This window comes from Oratosquilla oratoria, chromosome 7 (genome assembly GCF_046742065.1).
Source record: "Oratosquilla oratoria isolate Oo_2021 chromosome 7, ASM4674206v1, whole genome shotgun sequence".
Lineage (NCBI taxonomy): Eukaryota > Metazoa > Arthropoda > Malacostraca > Stomatopoda > Squillidae > Oratosquilla > Oratosquilla oratoria.
The window spans coordinates 84,820,995-84,835,201 of NC_134783.1; the positions used below are offsets into that span (position 1 = coordinate 84,820,995).

General features: G+C 39.3%; 1 protein-coding gene across 6 annotated transcripts in view; it reads left to right on the forward strand.

Moving 5' to 3' along the window:
• The window catches only part of LOC143027247 (putative tubulin polyglutamylase ttll-15), a 175,246-nt gene that overhangs the window by 150,247 nt on the left and 10,792 nt on the right, over positions 1 to 14,207 (forward strand). For all 6 annotated transcript variants that reach the window (XM_076188534.1, XM_076188530.1, XM_076188533.1 and 3 more), the window contains 2 exons: positions 4,898 to 5,087; positions 5,234 to 5,432. In XM_076188534.1, the coding sequence (XP_076044649.1) occupies positions 4,898 to 5,087; positions 5,234 to 5,432 (389 nt within the window). The remainder of the gene's footprint in view (positions 1 to 4,897; positions 5,088 to 5,233; positions 5,433 to 14,207) is intronic.

Consider the following 14,207-nt stretch of genomic DNA (forward strand, 5'->3'; position numbering starts at 1 on the left):
CTAAGGGCTATGTTGTACAGGAGGTATCCAAATCAAAGGCATGCACCCAATCCTACCCATTCCACTCCCATCCACCACTCTTGTTTCCAGTTTACCTCAGCTCCTTGTGGATGAAAGGTCATTCCTGTCTCCTGCCCACTGCCAGGTCAGAAGCAATGCAGCAAGACACAGCACATTTGCACAGTGACCCTCCTCCCCATCCCCTCATCAGGAAAATAGAGAAGACAGGGTGGTCTACTTAATGAAATCCTACAGGATACTGTAGATGTATACTGGGGGAAATATTGACAGTGAGTTTGTCCAGCCTGAAACTTGGAGACAATACTTCATTGCTGATAAATACTTCTGTCTTTGGGGACAATAATAATCCAAAGAAATGGAGTCATAGAGGTGGTAAAGGAGAAATTTAATAAGGGCATCAGGAAGTAGGGACAGTGGAAATCAAATATTATCACTATTCTCTTTGAGTGAAGATTAGTCTTCAGTCATAAAATGATGATGCATGACTTGTATGTAGGGGTGTTACTGAAGTCCTTTCTCTGTAAAATTTGTATTGACCTAGTTGTATTTTACGGGAAGGGGAGCTACACTCATGGTGTCCCGCATTTGTATCTTGCAGTGTCTAGTGTGCTCTTAAATTCATGAATGGTTTTTGCGCACTCTATTTTTTCATCCAGTTTGTTCCAAGTGTCCACCACTCTATGTGGGAAACTGTTTTTCTTCAGATATCTTCTATAACTATGTTTTTTTTATTTTTTTCCATATCCTCTTGTGTTTCTCTTGTCCCAGTATAACAAGTCCTCTCTATTGAGTATTTCTGTGCCCTTCATGATTCTGTAGATAGTCAGTAGGTCACCTCTCTCTCTTCTTTGCTTCAGAGTCGGTAACTCCAGTTTAGCCAGTCTCTCCTCATATGACAAGTTTGCAAGTGCAGGGGCCATTTTTGTGGCTGCTCTCTGGATTCTTTCTATTTTCTTTATATTCTTTTTGGTACTGGGTGATCACAATGTCGCTGCATATTCTAGTCTAGGCCTTATCAGCGTGACTAATATTTTTTAATCATTTCTTCATCCAAATATGTAAAAGCCACTTTTATTGATCTTAGCAAGTTATAGGATTCTCCAACAATTTTGTTTATCTGTTATCTGTTGAGATCAAATTATGAGGTGAGGAGGAGAGGGGTAGAAAGGGAGTTGGGAGATAGTGTTGATGAAAAAGTATTGGGATGATTTGGACACATGGAAAGAATGAGTGAAGAAAGATTAGTAAAAGAGGTGTTGAAGGCAGAGGTGGAAGGAGTGAACATGAGGGGGCGACCAAGGATGAGATGGATGGATGGGGTAAAAGGGGCATTGGGAAGAGGGGAATGTCTGTTGAGGAAAGAAGGGAGAAGACAGAAGATAGGGGTGAGTGGAGAATGGTTGTGTATGGATGATGCTGTGATGCATAGAAGGGAGTGGGTGGGGGATGGGGGAGGTGAGGGAGTATGTGTAAATGATATACGTAGCCCAAAGGGATCTCTCCCAGTCTTCTCTTTTTTGCATGAGGGGATGGAGAGGGGGGGTCACCAATTAAATGAAGTGGCCTTGCTGTGTCTTGTTACATTGCTTCTGACCCAGGGCAGTGGATGAGATGCAGGGATGACCTGTCATCCAGGAGGAGCCAAGGTAAGAGGGAGGGAGGGTGGTGAATGGGAGTGGAGTATGTGGAGTATGTATTTGATAAAATACCACACAAAAAGCTACTAAGAAAAATTGAAATAATAGATGGAGTACATGGAAAGTTATTGAAATGGATGGAAGATTTCTTGAATGGGAGAAAAATGAGGGTGGTACTTAGAGACAAGAACTTGACATGGGAAGAAATTATAAGTGGAGTCCCACAAGGTTCTGTATTGGCTCTGATAATGTTTGCCATATATATAAATGACATGGATGAAAGTGTAGAATGTTTTATGAACTTCTTTGCAGGTGATGCAAAACTACTGAAGAGAGTAAGTACAGAGGAAGATTGTAAGTCACTACAAAAAGACCTGAATAGTCTGGCAATGGAGTAAAAAATATGAAGTGAACTTCAACATCAAGAAATATAGTATATTGGAATTTGGAAAAAGTAAAAATAGAATATTGGGACAATATAAAATTGGTACAAAGGAAGTTAAAGTTAACTCACAAAGGGACCTAGGAGTAATTATCAGCAATGACATGTCACCAGACAAACATATCAACAAAATAGAGAAACCTTCAATTTACTAAGATCAATGAAAGTGGCCTTTGACTACTTAGATGAAGAAATGGTAAAGAAAATATTAGTTACATTGATAAGACCAAGATTGGAGTATGCTGTGACACTATGGATGCCCAGCACTAAAAAGAATATAAAGAAATTAGAAAGAATTCAAAAAGCAATGACAAATATGGTACCAACTCTCCAAACTGACATACAAACAAAGATTATCCAAACTTGAACTACCAACCCTGAAACAAAGAAGAGAAAGAGGAGATCTACTGACCGTCTACCAAATTATGAAAGGGATGGAAGTCCTTGATAGAGATGATTTACTAAAGTGGGATAAAAGAAAAACAAGAGGACATGAAAAGAAACTTTAAAAGGATAGTTATAGAAGAGATCTGAAAAACAATAGTTTCCCACACAGAGTGGTGGATATCTGGAATAAATTGGATGAGGAAACAATGAATGCAAAAACTATACCAGAATATAAGATTAAACTTGATGCTGAAAGATACAAAGACAGGTCACTACGAGTATAGCTCTCTTCCCGTAAAATACAATTAGGTAAAATACTGCCTCCAGTCTCTCTCCCTTAATAATCACTTCCAGTCTTATGCCACTTTCTCTCCTAGCACATCTCATCACCTTTCTTCCTAAACACTATATTTACTATGATCAAGTCTCTAGACACATCTCCACCATCAACTCTCCACTACAATTTTTTTATGGAACTCCACACTCAACCACTCCATCTATTAGTTTATTTCCTATCCTAGCATTAAGGTCTCTGAATACCACTACATTGACATTTCTCCCCAATCCCTCTATGCACTCATTTAAATCTATCCAAAAAGCCTCTCTTTCTTCTACACTCTTTTCACTACCAGGCCCATATGCACTTACAAAAACCCACAAAGACCCTGGAACAAAGAAGAGAACAAAGGGACCTACTAACCATCTACAGAATTATGAAAGGAAAAGAACGCCTTGATAGAGAGGACTTATTGAAGTGGGACAGAGGAAAAACAAGAGGACATGCAATGAAACTTAAAAAGGATAACTACAGAAGAGACCTTAAAAAGAATAACTTCCCACACAGAGTGATAGATATATGGAATAAATTGGATGAAAACATAGTGTGTGCAAACAAAATATAAGAATTTAAGAACCAACTTGATCTGGTGAGATACAAAAATGGGTCACCACAAGCATAGCTCCCCTTCCCATATAATACAACTAGGTAAATACATCTCTCTTCCCAGTTTCACTTTCATCCACATTAACCTTGAAGAAACCTCCTTCCACTCCACTACATTCTTACCTATCTCTTCACTAGTACAGCCACCCCTTCTCTCCCTCATCCTCTCTTCACTCCTGAAATCCTCCCAACTGCACTTCCAAACTCAAACTTGCCCCTCCCTTTCAACTTAGTTTCACTCAGTGCCAACACATCCATCTTTCCTCTTACAAATATACTGCCTATCTCTTCCCTTTTACTCTCATCTGTATCACATCCACACACAATAAAAGACCCAACCTTAGGGTACTGGTTGGAAAACTCCCAGACCCTCTTATCCCTTTACTTTTTTTTAGGAATAACCCCTTTGGGGCTACAGGGAGAAGGATGCCTACTCCTATCCCCATCCCGTCCCTTTCCTCTATACTCATCTCACTACCAGGCCCATATCCATTTACAAAAACCCACATCTCTCTTCCCAGTTTCACCCTCATCCACATTAACCTTGAAAAAATGTTCCACTCCAGTACATGCTTACCTATCTCTTCACTTAATAATATAGCCACCCCTTCTCTTTCTCTTCCTCTCTTCACTCCTGAGATCCTCCCAAGTTAGTTTCACTCAATGCCAATACATACATCTTTCTTCTCACAAACATACTGCCTATCTCTTCCCTTTTACTCTCATTTGTACCACATCCACACACAATAAAAGACCCAAACCTTAGGGTCCTTGTTGGAAAACTCCTCCCAGACCCTCTTATACCTTCACTTTTTTTCAAGAATGCCCCCCATTGGGGCTACAGGGAGAAGGATACCTACTCCCATCTCCATCCCATTTTTGTTGCCTCATATGACTCAAGTGGAAAGACTTGGTGGTAGCATTCTTTTCCCACCTTTTCCACCTTTGTGAGTTGGCACCATGTTTGCCCTTGTAATATATACTTTGTGGTAGATTTCCTTATTTAACTTTATTGTATTACAATCTTAATAATAGAATCATGTATTTGTAATATTGTGTCCTGCAGCATTGCTTCTGACCCTGGGCATTGGGCAGGATGCAGGGATAACCTGCCATACATGAGGAGCTGAGATGAGAGAGAGAAAAGGGTGGTGGATGGGAGTGGAATGGGTGGGAGTGGATAAATGCCCTTTGACTTGGCTACCTCCCTGGTAAGGGGGAAAAAGTCCTTGGTGTATAGATAGGTAGTAATATTGCATATATTATTGTATTACAATATTGCAAATACATAAGAGAGGGAGGAAAGGGTGGTGAATAGGAGTGGAATGGATTGGAGTGGGTACTTGCCTTTTGATTTAGCTACCTCCCTTATAATGGGGGAAAAGCCCTTGGTATATGATAGATAGATTTGTAATATTGATAAGTTATGTGTGTAATTCTATTTCTACTAAACCTTTTATGTTTCAGGATATTTTGGAAATATCCTATATACTGGGGATATGCGCTGGTATCCTGAGATGGTCTCCCACCCTATCCTTCGGCACCTGGTTCAAGCTTATGAACTTGACATCCTGTATTTGGACAATACATTCTGTGCATCCTACTGTGACTTTCCTAGTAGGAGGGAGGCTTTGCAACAACTGCTTGATATCATTGAGTAAGAATTACTGCTCTGATTTTTCATTGGTTTGAGAAATAATGAGTTAGAATTATAGAATGTGAAGGAACTTTTTCTCTTTCACTTTGAGTACTCCAACAGTCTATATTCTAATCCTAATAATAGCATATGGATCTTCATTACAGTACATATCCAGATCACAGAGTTAAGTTAATTGTCCGAAGTCTGGGCAAAGAGGATGTACTAGTAGCAGTGGCACGGCACTACTGTGAAAAGATCCATGTGTCAGAGAAACATATGGATACTTTGCATACACTTGGTATGCCAGATGTCTTTACTACTGATCCAGAAGAAGCAAGGATCCATGCTGTACAGATGTATCCAGTAAGCTGTTCCCATTCATTAGTGACATGAATAACATATTTTGGCCTACTTCCTTGCAGGCAAGGCATGCACCTACCCCCCCCACACACACCTATTCCACATCCATCTATAAACCATTTGTTTCCCTTTCCTCTTAGCTCCTGGATGAAGGGTCATCCCAGTTTCCTGCCCACTGCCTGGGTCAGAAGCAATGCAGCAAGACACAGCAATTCCACAGCAGGGCCAGTTGCTTCATTTATATGGTGATCCTCCTTCCTCATCCCCTCAAACAAGAAATAGAGAAGATGAGGAGAAATTCCTTCAAGCAGAGACAAATTATCATTCATGCCCTGCCATCTCCCTTCCCTTCTCAGTAGACATTCCCCTTTTGCTCAAAGCCACTGTCACCCTGTCCATCCATCTCGCTTTTGGTCTTGTCCTAAAGTTCACTCCATCCACCTGGTTTCCACACTCTTTTTGCTCATTTTACTTGCCCATTCTTTCCAAGTGCCTAAATCACCCCAATAATATTTGTTCTAAGAAGTGTTTTTCTTTGAATATGACCATGGAAAGTCATTGTGGCAGTCATTAAATTAAAAAAATAAAATAAGATAAAAATAAAAATTACCAACATATAAAGATTCCAAAGCCCTTACTTTATCTGTAATACTTCAAAAATGCTGTGCCAGCTACACCTAGAAGTATTCCTTGTGTCTATTGCTGGTCTCATATCAATTAGATTTTGCCTAGTCTATGTAACTCAAATTTTCAGCTTTTGCATCCAAACAAATTAACTTGTGGTCAATTTTGTTCATATCATTGAGTGTTCATAAGTTGAGTGGTGTCTTTATAGTATAGGTATGTAATGGACGGGGGATGGGATTAGGAGTCCTGCGACCTGTAGCCCCAAAGGGGACATTCCTAAAAAAAGTAAAGGCATAAGAGGGTCTGGGAGTTTTCCAACCAGTACCCTAAGGTTTGGGTCTTTTAATGTGCGTGGATGTGATACAGATGAAAGTAAAAGTGAAGAGATAGGCAGTATATTTGCGAGAAAAAGATGGATGTGCTGACTTTGAGTGAAACTAAAATGAAAGGGAAGGGCAAGTGTGAGTTTAGGAGTGTAGCTGGGAGGTACTCAGGAGTGAAGAGGGGATGAGGGAGAGAAGGGGTGGCTATACTAGTAAGTGAAGAGATAAGTAAGCATGTAATGGAGTGGAAGGAGGTTTCATCAAGGTTGATGTGGATGAAGGTGAAGCTGGGAAGGGAGATGTGGGTTTAGCAAGTGCGTATGGGCCTGGTAGTGAGAAGAACGTAGAGGAAAGGGAGGCTTTTTGGGTAGATATAAATGAGTGCATAGAGGGATTAGGGAGAAATGTCAATATAGTTGTATCGGGAGACCTTAATGCTAGGGTAGGAAATGAGCCAATAGACAGAGTGATTGGGAAGTATGGAGTTCTAGGTAAAAATCGTAGTGCAGAATTGATGGTGGAGATGTGTCTTAAGAGTTGATGATAGCAAATACAATGTTTAGGAAGAAAGTCAAGCATAAGTACACATGGAAGAGGGTGCTGGATGGAAGGGTGGCAGATAGAGCATTAATGGACTATATAGTGGTGACCAGGAGTATGGTAGGAAAAGTTAAGGATGTACATGTTCTAAGCAGAGAGAGTGGGGGAATATCAGATAATTTTCTGGTGGAAGGTAAATTGAGAGTGGAGAATAGGTGGAGAAAGAGGAAAAGGGCAGAAGAATATAAGAACAAGAACATAAGAATGAAGGAGACTGCAAGAGACCATAAGGCCTACACTAGTCAGCTCCGTATCCATCACCACCTGTCATCCCCATCCATAAAGTTGTCTAATCATTTCTTAAAACAACTGATAGTTTCAGCGCTTACTACATGGTTACTACAACCACTCCTCGTTTAACGACGCTAATTGGGACCAGCGTCGCCGTCGTTAACCGAATTGGTCGTTAAGCGAAAGTGTATACATTTACGTACGTGTACAATGTCCAGCAATACATGTATCTTTATTTTCGTGTATTTTCCCTCTGTTATACAGTACATTAAAGCTTTATTTACTGTTTTGATAGTGCAGAAAGCTCTCAAATAACGCGGTGGTTAGGTTCCTGAAATTACCGTGTATGACCCAATCCGCATATGCTGACATTCCATTTTAAATACTGGGGTATTTTTTTAGTTTCGACCATGGGCGCAATATAGCAATAGAAAATTAATTATTAATTTTGTAAATTAAAATGTATTAACGTAATATGCAATTTTGTGGGCGGAAATGAAAATAGAAAATACCTTGCTACAAGCAAATATGCTAATGAACGAAGCTAATGAACGAAGTCTGTCAACTGACGTCCTCGGTACTTCTGACAGTACCTCGCTAGGCATATTTTCTTGAAGGAATGTTATGGAGCGGAGATACATGCATTCCTTCAAGCTGCAAGAATTTTGTATATCCCGCAAGCTGAGAGAGTGGTTGAAAAGCCCGCCAACGTCTCTCACGACGACGACAACGAGGACGATCCGGATGACATTTAATTTGCAGGTAATGATTTATTAAACACAGGTTAGGTTAGTTTAGGTTAGACGAATTTATCATCCTTTCATTTCTTCGATGTTGGCATCTATCATAAACATGGCGTACCATTCGTCCGACACGACTTCGTTACTTACGAAATCTGTTTTAGTACCTTTTTTGTTTTTATTTCCGCTCACAAAATTGCATATTATGTTGATACATTATAATTTACAAAATTAATAATTAATTTTCTATTGCTATATTGCGCCCATGCTATATTGCGACGTAACTTCGGGAGATTTACGTTAAACGAATATTGGTCTGTCATAAAGCCCGTTGTTACTCCGCGTTGTCATTAACCGAGTAGGTCGTTAAACGAAGAGTGGTTGTAAGTTTATTCCATTCGTCGACCACCCTATTAGTAAACCAATTCTTGCCCATTTCCTTTTTAAATCTAAATTTTTCCTGTTCATAACCATTACTGCAAGTCTTGCCCTGTTGTTTTGATATGATGACCTTGTTTGCATCACCCTTGTTAAAGCCATTGATCCACTTGAACGCCTCTAATAGATCACCCCACACTCTGCGTCTTTCCAGAGAGTGTAAGTTAAGGTACCTAAACCTCTCTTTGCAAGGCAAATTTCTGAGTCTATGTACTGATTCTGGTGAATTGATGTCCATTCTGTAGGAAGGAGACCAAAACTGTACTACATAGTCAAGGATGGATCCAACTATCGCTAGATAGAGTTTAATAATTACCTCTGCACTTCTTTTCATTACCATCCTAGCAATGAAACCTAATGCTCTGTTAGCTTTATTCCTGGCGCTATTGCACTGTTTCCTGGTTTTAAGGTCCGGATTCACTAGAACTCCCAAGTCTCTCTTGCACTCCATTTTCTCTAAATGCGTGTTATCTAAGCTGTATCTACACACAAACCTCGTTTTTCCAGATTAATTGGTGCAGCTACCTGTCCGTATAATGAAAAAATCCGGATATTGAAAATGTTTTTATTTTAGTCCAAAATACAAAGTTATAAATCCAAATTCACCCTTCAACTAACCTGTTCAACTGTTAGAGCAACTTGCTTTCGTTTCACGACTTTATTAGGCATGATGACACAGGTGTATTCGTAGTACTGTATAGGGTAAATTTTTAGTTTCGACCATGGGCGCAATATAGCAATAGAAAATTAATTATTAATTTTATAAATTATAATGTATCAACGTAATATGCAATTTTGTGAGCAGAAAAACAAAACAAAAAAGGTGCTAAAACAGATTTAGTAAGTAACGAAGTCGTGTCAGACGAATGGTACGCCATGTTTGTTATGATAGATGCCGATGTCGAAGAAATGAAAGGATGATAAATTTGTCTAACCTAAACTAAACAAAACTAACCTAATCTGTGTTTAATAAATCATTACTTGCAAATTAAATGTCATCCGGATCGTCCTCGTTGTCGTCGTTGTGAGAGACGTTGGCGGGCTTTTCAACCACTCAGCTTGCGGGGTATACAAAGTTCTTCCAGCTTGAAGGAATGCATGTATCTCCGCTCCATAACATTCCTTCATGAAAATATACCTGGCGTGGTACTGTCGGAAGTACCGAGGCCGTCAATTGACAGACAACAAGATGGCGTCCCGATCCTATACTACCGACTTCGTTCATTAGCATATTTGCTTGTAGCAAGGTATTTTTTTATTTTCATTTCCGCCCACAAAATTGCACATTACATTGATACATTTTAATTTACAAAATTAATGATTAATTTTCTATTGCTATTTTGTGCCCATGGTTGAAACTAAAAAAATACCCTGTATAGTAGTGTACTGTAAATAGGTGTTGTATGGCCTTCACCCCGCGACTAGCGTCGTTTATAAACCCTGCTGCGCGCCATCTGGTACTTACATTTCAAACTACTGTAACTCGGTATCGTTCACCTCGCGTACGTGGCGGTTTTTCATTTTTTCAGGCAGCTAAATATTATTTTCGAAAATAATATTTACCTGCCCAGCTGCTTCAAAACGTCCGGATAAACGAGGTTTGAGTGTATTTTCGAGGTTGTGTAGCCCTACGTTTAACACACTACACTTAGAGATATTGAAGTTCATTGCCATTTCACCAACCATATGAACAATTTGTTAAGATCATCCTACAGAATCTCTGCATCATCTCCTGAACCTAATTAGGTGTCCTTTTTTAGTGTTGTCTGCAAACTTACTAACATCACCATTTATCCCGTCGTCTAAGTTGTTTATGTACATAATGAACAATAAGGGACCTAAAACCGAGCCCTGGGGGATCCCACTAGTAACATTGCCCCTCCTAGATTTTACTCCATTTATGGTGACCTGCTGTTTTCTGTTACTAATCCAAGCTGTAGTCCATTCTAACACTTTTCCTCCTATGCCATGGGCTTTGATTTTATTGAGTAGTCTCTGGTGTGGCACCTTGTCTAACCTTTGGCTGAAGTCAAGGTAAATAACATCGTAATTATCATTGTTATCTGATGCCTTATATACTTAGTGTAAAAGGATAGAAGATTAGTCACACATGAATTACCCTTGGAGAAACCATGCTGTGAATCATGAATTAAATTATGTCTTTCAATGTGTTCTCTGAGTCTATTTACTATTACTGATTCAAGCATTTTTCCTATAACCGATGTCAAACTGATTGGCCTGTAGTTGCATACAGATGATCAATCTCCCTTCTTAAAAACATGAACAACGTTTTATTGCCTCTTAGCATTAGGCACAAAACCAATGTCTACTGATTTATTAAATATTTCAGTTAATCTACACTCCTTTAGCATTCTCGGGAAAATTTCGTCTGGACCCGGGGATTTTATAGCTTTAAGTCTTTGAATCTGCTTGACTACTTCTACTTTACTAATGCTGATATTAGATAGACTACTTTCTTCACCCCCTCTGAAAATTGGATTGCAGTCAGGTACTTTAACCACTCATTAGTAAACACCGATAGAAAATAATTGTTAACCCCTTCAATATGGTCCACATCGCACGTCTAGCAGCATTAGCTGCCAGACGTGCGATGTTGCGTCATAATACTCGTATTATAAAAAATAAAGTCACTGCTCTATCGCTCGTTCTCTTTCACCCGTGAATTTTGATAACCATAGAACAGATGATGAGCCAATTTACAGAGTATGTGGGTCACGCAGGTACGACTACAATAAATATAATCAAGATGACGACGTCGGCATCCTCGTGTACCCACTTGCTCCTCATGATGCCTATGTAGGCGTCACCGTATGGAAGAGGTTAAACTCCTCACTCATTTTTTCCTCTGATTCTATCATGACATTTTCATAATTTTTAATTTGTCCTATTCTTTTTTAAAAAAAAATTTCTATAGAAATGAAAGAAACCCTTTGGGTTGGATCTTACTTGACTAGCAACCTTAATTTCATAATAACGTTTCGGTGTACATGTATTCTTTTTAACCAGCTTTGCTATTTCGTTATATCTTGATCTAACGTGTGTTTCCCCGTTTTTTATTTTTACGTAAAGTCCTCTTTTCATTCTGATCTCATGTTTCAATCTGTCCGTCATCCATTTGGGAGTATTACTATTTTTCTGTATTGACTTCAGGGGGATAAATATATTTTGTGCATTAGTTAGATTGCTATACATTTCATCCAAATCACTGACCTGTCTGTTGAGCCCTCGCCCCCAAATGACCTGACCCAAGGTATGCATATTACCCTCCGTGACCCGACCCCTGGTCATGACCTGACCCCCGGTCACGCACGGAGACTCGACAATGTCCAAAACGTCCGCATGACATTTCATATTCAATTTCAAATAGGTTTTTATATTGTCAAAGTTTGCTCTCCTGAAGTCTGGTACTTGGACATTATTCGTACTTTTTAATTCTCCCCAAATGATATTAAATCTTATTTCTTGATGATCGCTAGAGTCTAGACTATCTCCCACTTTTATGTTACTCATTAGGTGCTCATTATTTCTTTGTTTCCTGATCTATTAAAGTTTCCCAGTCAATGTTTCTATAATTGAAATCTCCCATGATCACATTGTTTTTGTACTGGGACACTCTGTGAATTTCATGAATCAGAGGATCAGTCTGCTCAATGCTGAGGTTAGGTCTATACAAGACGCCAATAATAACTTTCTTATTCTTGCCTATAATCTCTACCCAAATGGATTCTGTATAGTCCTCTTCCTTAATCGAATTGTTGATAATACAGTTTATTGTATTTTTAATGAAAAATGCTACACCTCCCCCACTCCTGCCAACCCTATCCTTATGAAAAAAATTCCCATAGTGTCCCATCTCTGTATCTCGCCATATCTAATTTTGGTCTTAAGTTCTTGTATTGTTTTTGCACACGCTTTTGTTTCATCTAGTATGTCTTCTATAACTGTCCTTTTTGTGTTTCTTTCCATGTCCTCTTGTGTTTCTCTTATCCCAATTTAGTAAGTCATCTCTATCAAGGACTTCCACACCTCTCATAATTCTGTAGATGGTCAACAAGTCACTTTTTCCCCTCTTCGTTGTTCCAAAGTCAGTAGTTCTAGTTTTGACAATCTTTTTTCATTACATTTTTTTATAGTGTTGGGGCCATCTTTGTAGTTGTTTTCTGGATTCTCTCAAATTTCCTTATATTCTTTTTAGTACTGAGTGACCATAGTGTCATTGCATACTCCAATTTAGGCCTTATCAGTGTGCTGTCATATGTGTATATCTTGTTAATCACTATCCTTGTATACATATCATGTTTGTGTGTTATTTGTGCATTTACCTAGTTGTAGTAAACAAGGTTGGAGCTGTGCTTATGAGGGTCCTCTCTTTTTTTCCTTCATTTATCAAACCTTACCTCAAATTTATTTATAATGTTGGCTTGGACTATATTTTCATACAATTTGTTCCACAAGTCCACATTTCTATGTGGAAAGCTATACTTCCTGACATCTCTCAAATAAGTTTGCTCTATCGGTGTTTTATTATGACCTCTTGTTGATCTTTTTATTTGTTCTACTTCTTATTCTTTCTAACCTTTTCTCTAGTCTAATCATCTTATCGATTAAGTGGAATACCAGTAACCCTACAGTGGCTGGTCACCACCCAGCACTTCTAAGCTACCAGAAGAGGCTGGACGACCGTGTTGTGAACAGCTGCCCAGGATGTAACACTTCACCCCATACCATACAACACATAATGGAAGACTGCATTATACACAATCATGCACGCAAACAACACAACATACACTCTATAAAGGATTTGTGGGAAAACCCAGTTTCGGCTGTGGCCTTCCTTGGGGAGACGGGACTGCTCGGACAGACAGTCTAGGGAACGACAACAACAACAACAACAGTCTTTGGAACCTCCCACAGATCTCTCTGGGAAGAAACTTTGAACTGTTGTTGTTGTTCCCTAGACTGTCTGTCCGAGCAGTCCTGTCTCCCCAAGAAATGCCACAGCTAAAACGGGGTTTTCCCACAAATTCTTTATGGAGTGTATGTTGTGTTGTTTGTGTGTGATTATACATAATGTAGTCTTCCATAACATGTTGAATAGTATGGGGCGAAGTGTTACATCCTGGGCATTTGTTCACAGTGCAGTCATCCAGTCTCTTCTGGTAGCTTAGAAGGGGTGGGTGGTGGCCACATTGCAGTCTGGCCAGGTAGACCCTGTCTTTTCGTGGGAGAGAGGATTCAGAGGGATGGATATCAGGGGGTCTGGCATGCAGCAATATGTTGTCTTTTAGTGTGTTAATGGAGCAGTGAGTGATGTGATTTTGAATATGTTTCCAGAGGCTGGTATTTGGTGGTTTTGGAGGAAGAGAAGAGAGTGTTTGTGTGATATAGATATTTGGGTGTTTTTTTTATATTTCTTGGTTTGTGTGGGTGTTCTGCTATGTAGTGTTGCAGGTGTGCTGTGTTTGTGGAGGCTGCAGCAAGTGTTTGTGTGCCTCTCATGTCAAGGTGATCTTTGACTTTGAGGACTTTTGTTTCATAGTGTAGATGGTCTGTAGGTGTTGTATATGTGCAGCCAATAATTGTTTTTAGGCCTTTGTTTTGTATGGTCTGAAGGGTGTTGAGGTGTGTCTCACTGAGATTAGGTGCCCATGCTGGACTCACATAATTCATCACTGAGTGCATGCATTGTTTGTATATTGTAGCATTAGTTTCTTTGTTTTGTCCAAATGTTGTTGCAGTGATTGATTTAAGTGCATTGAGTCTAGGTGTGCATTTATTTTTATGTTTGTGATGTGTTG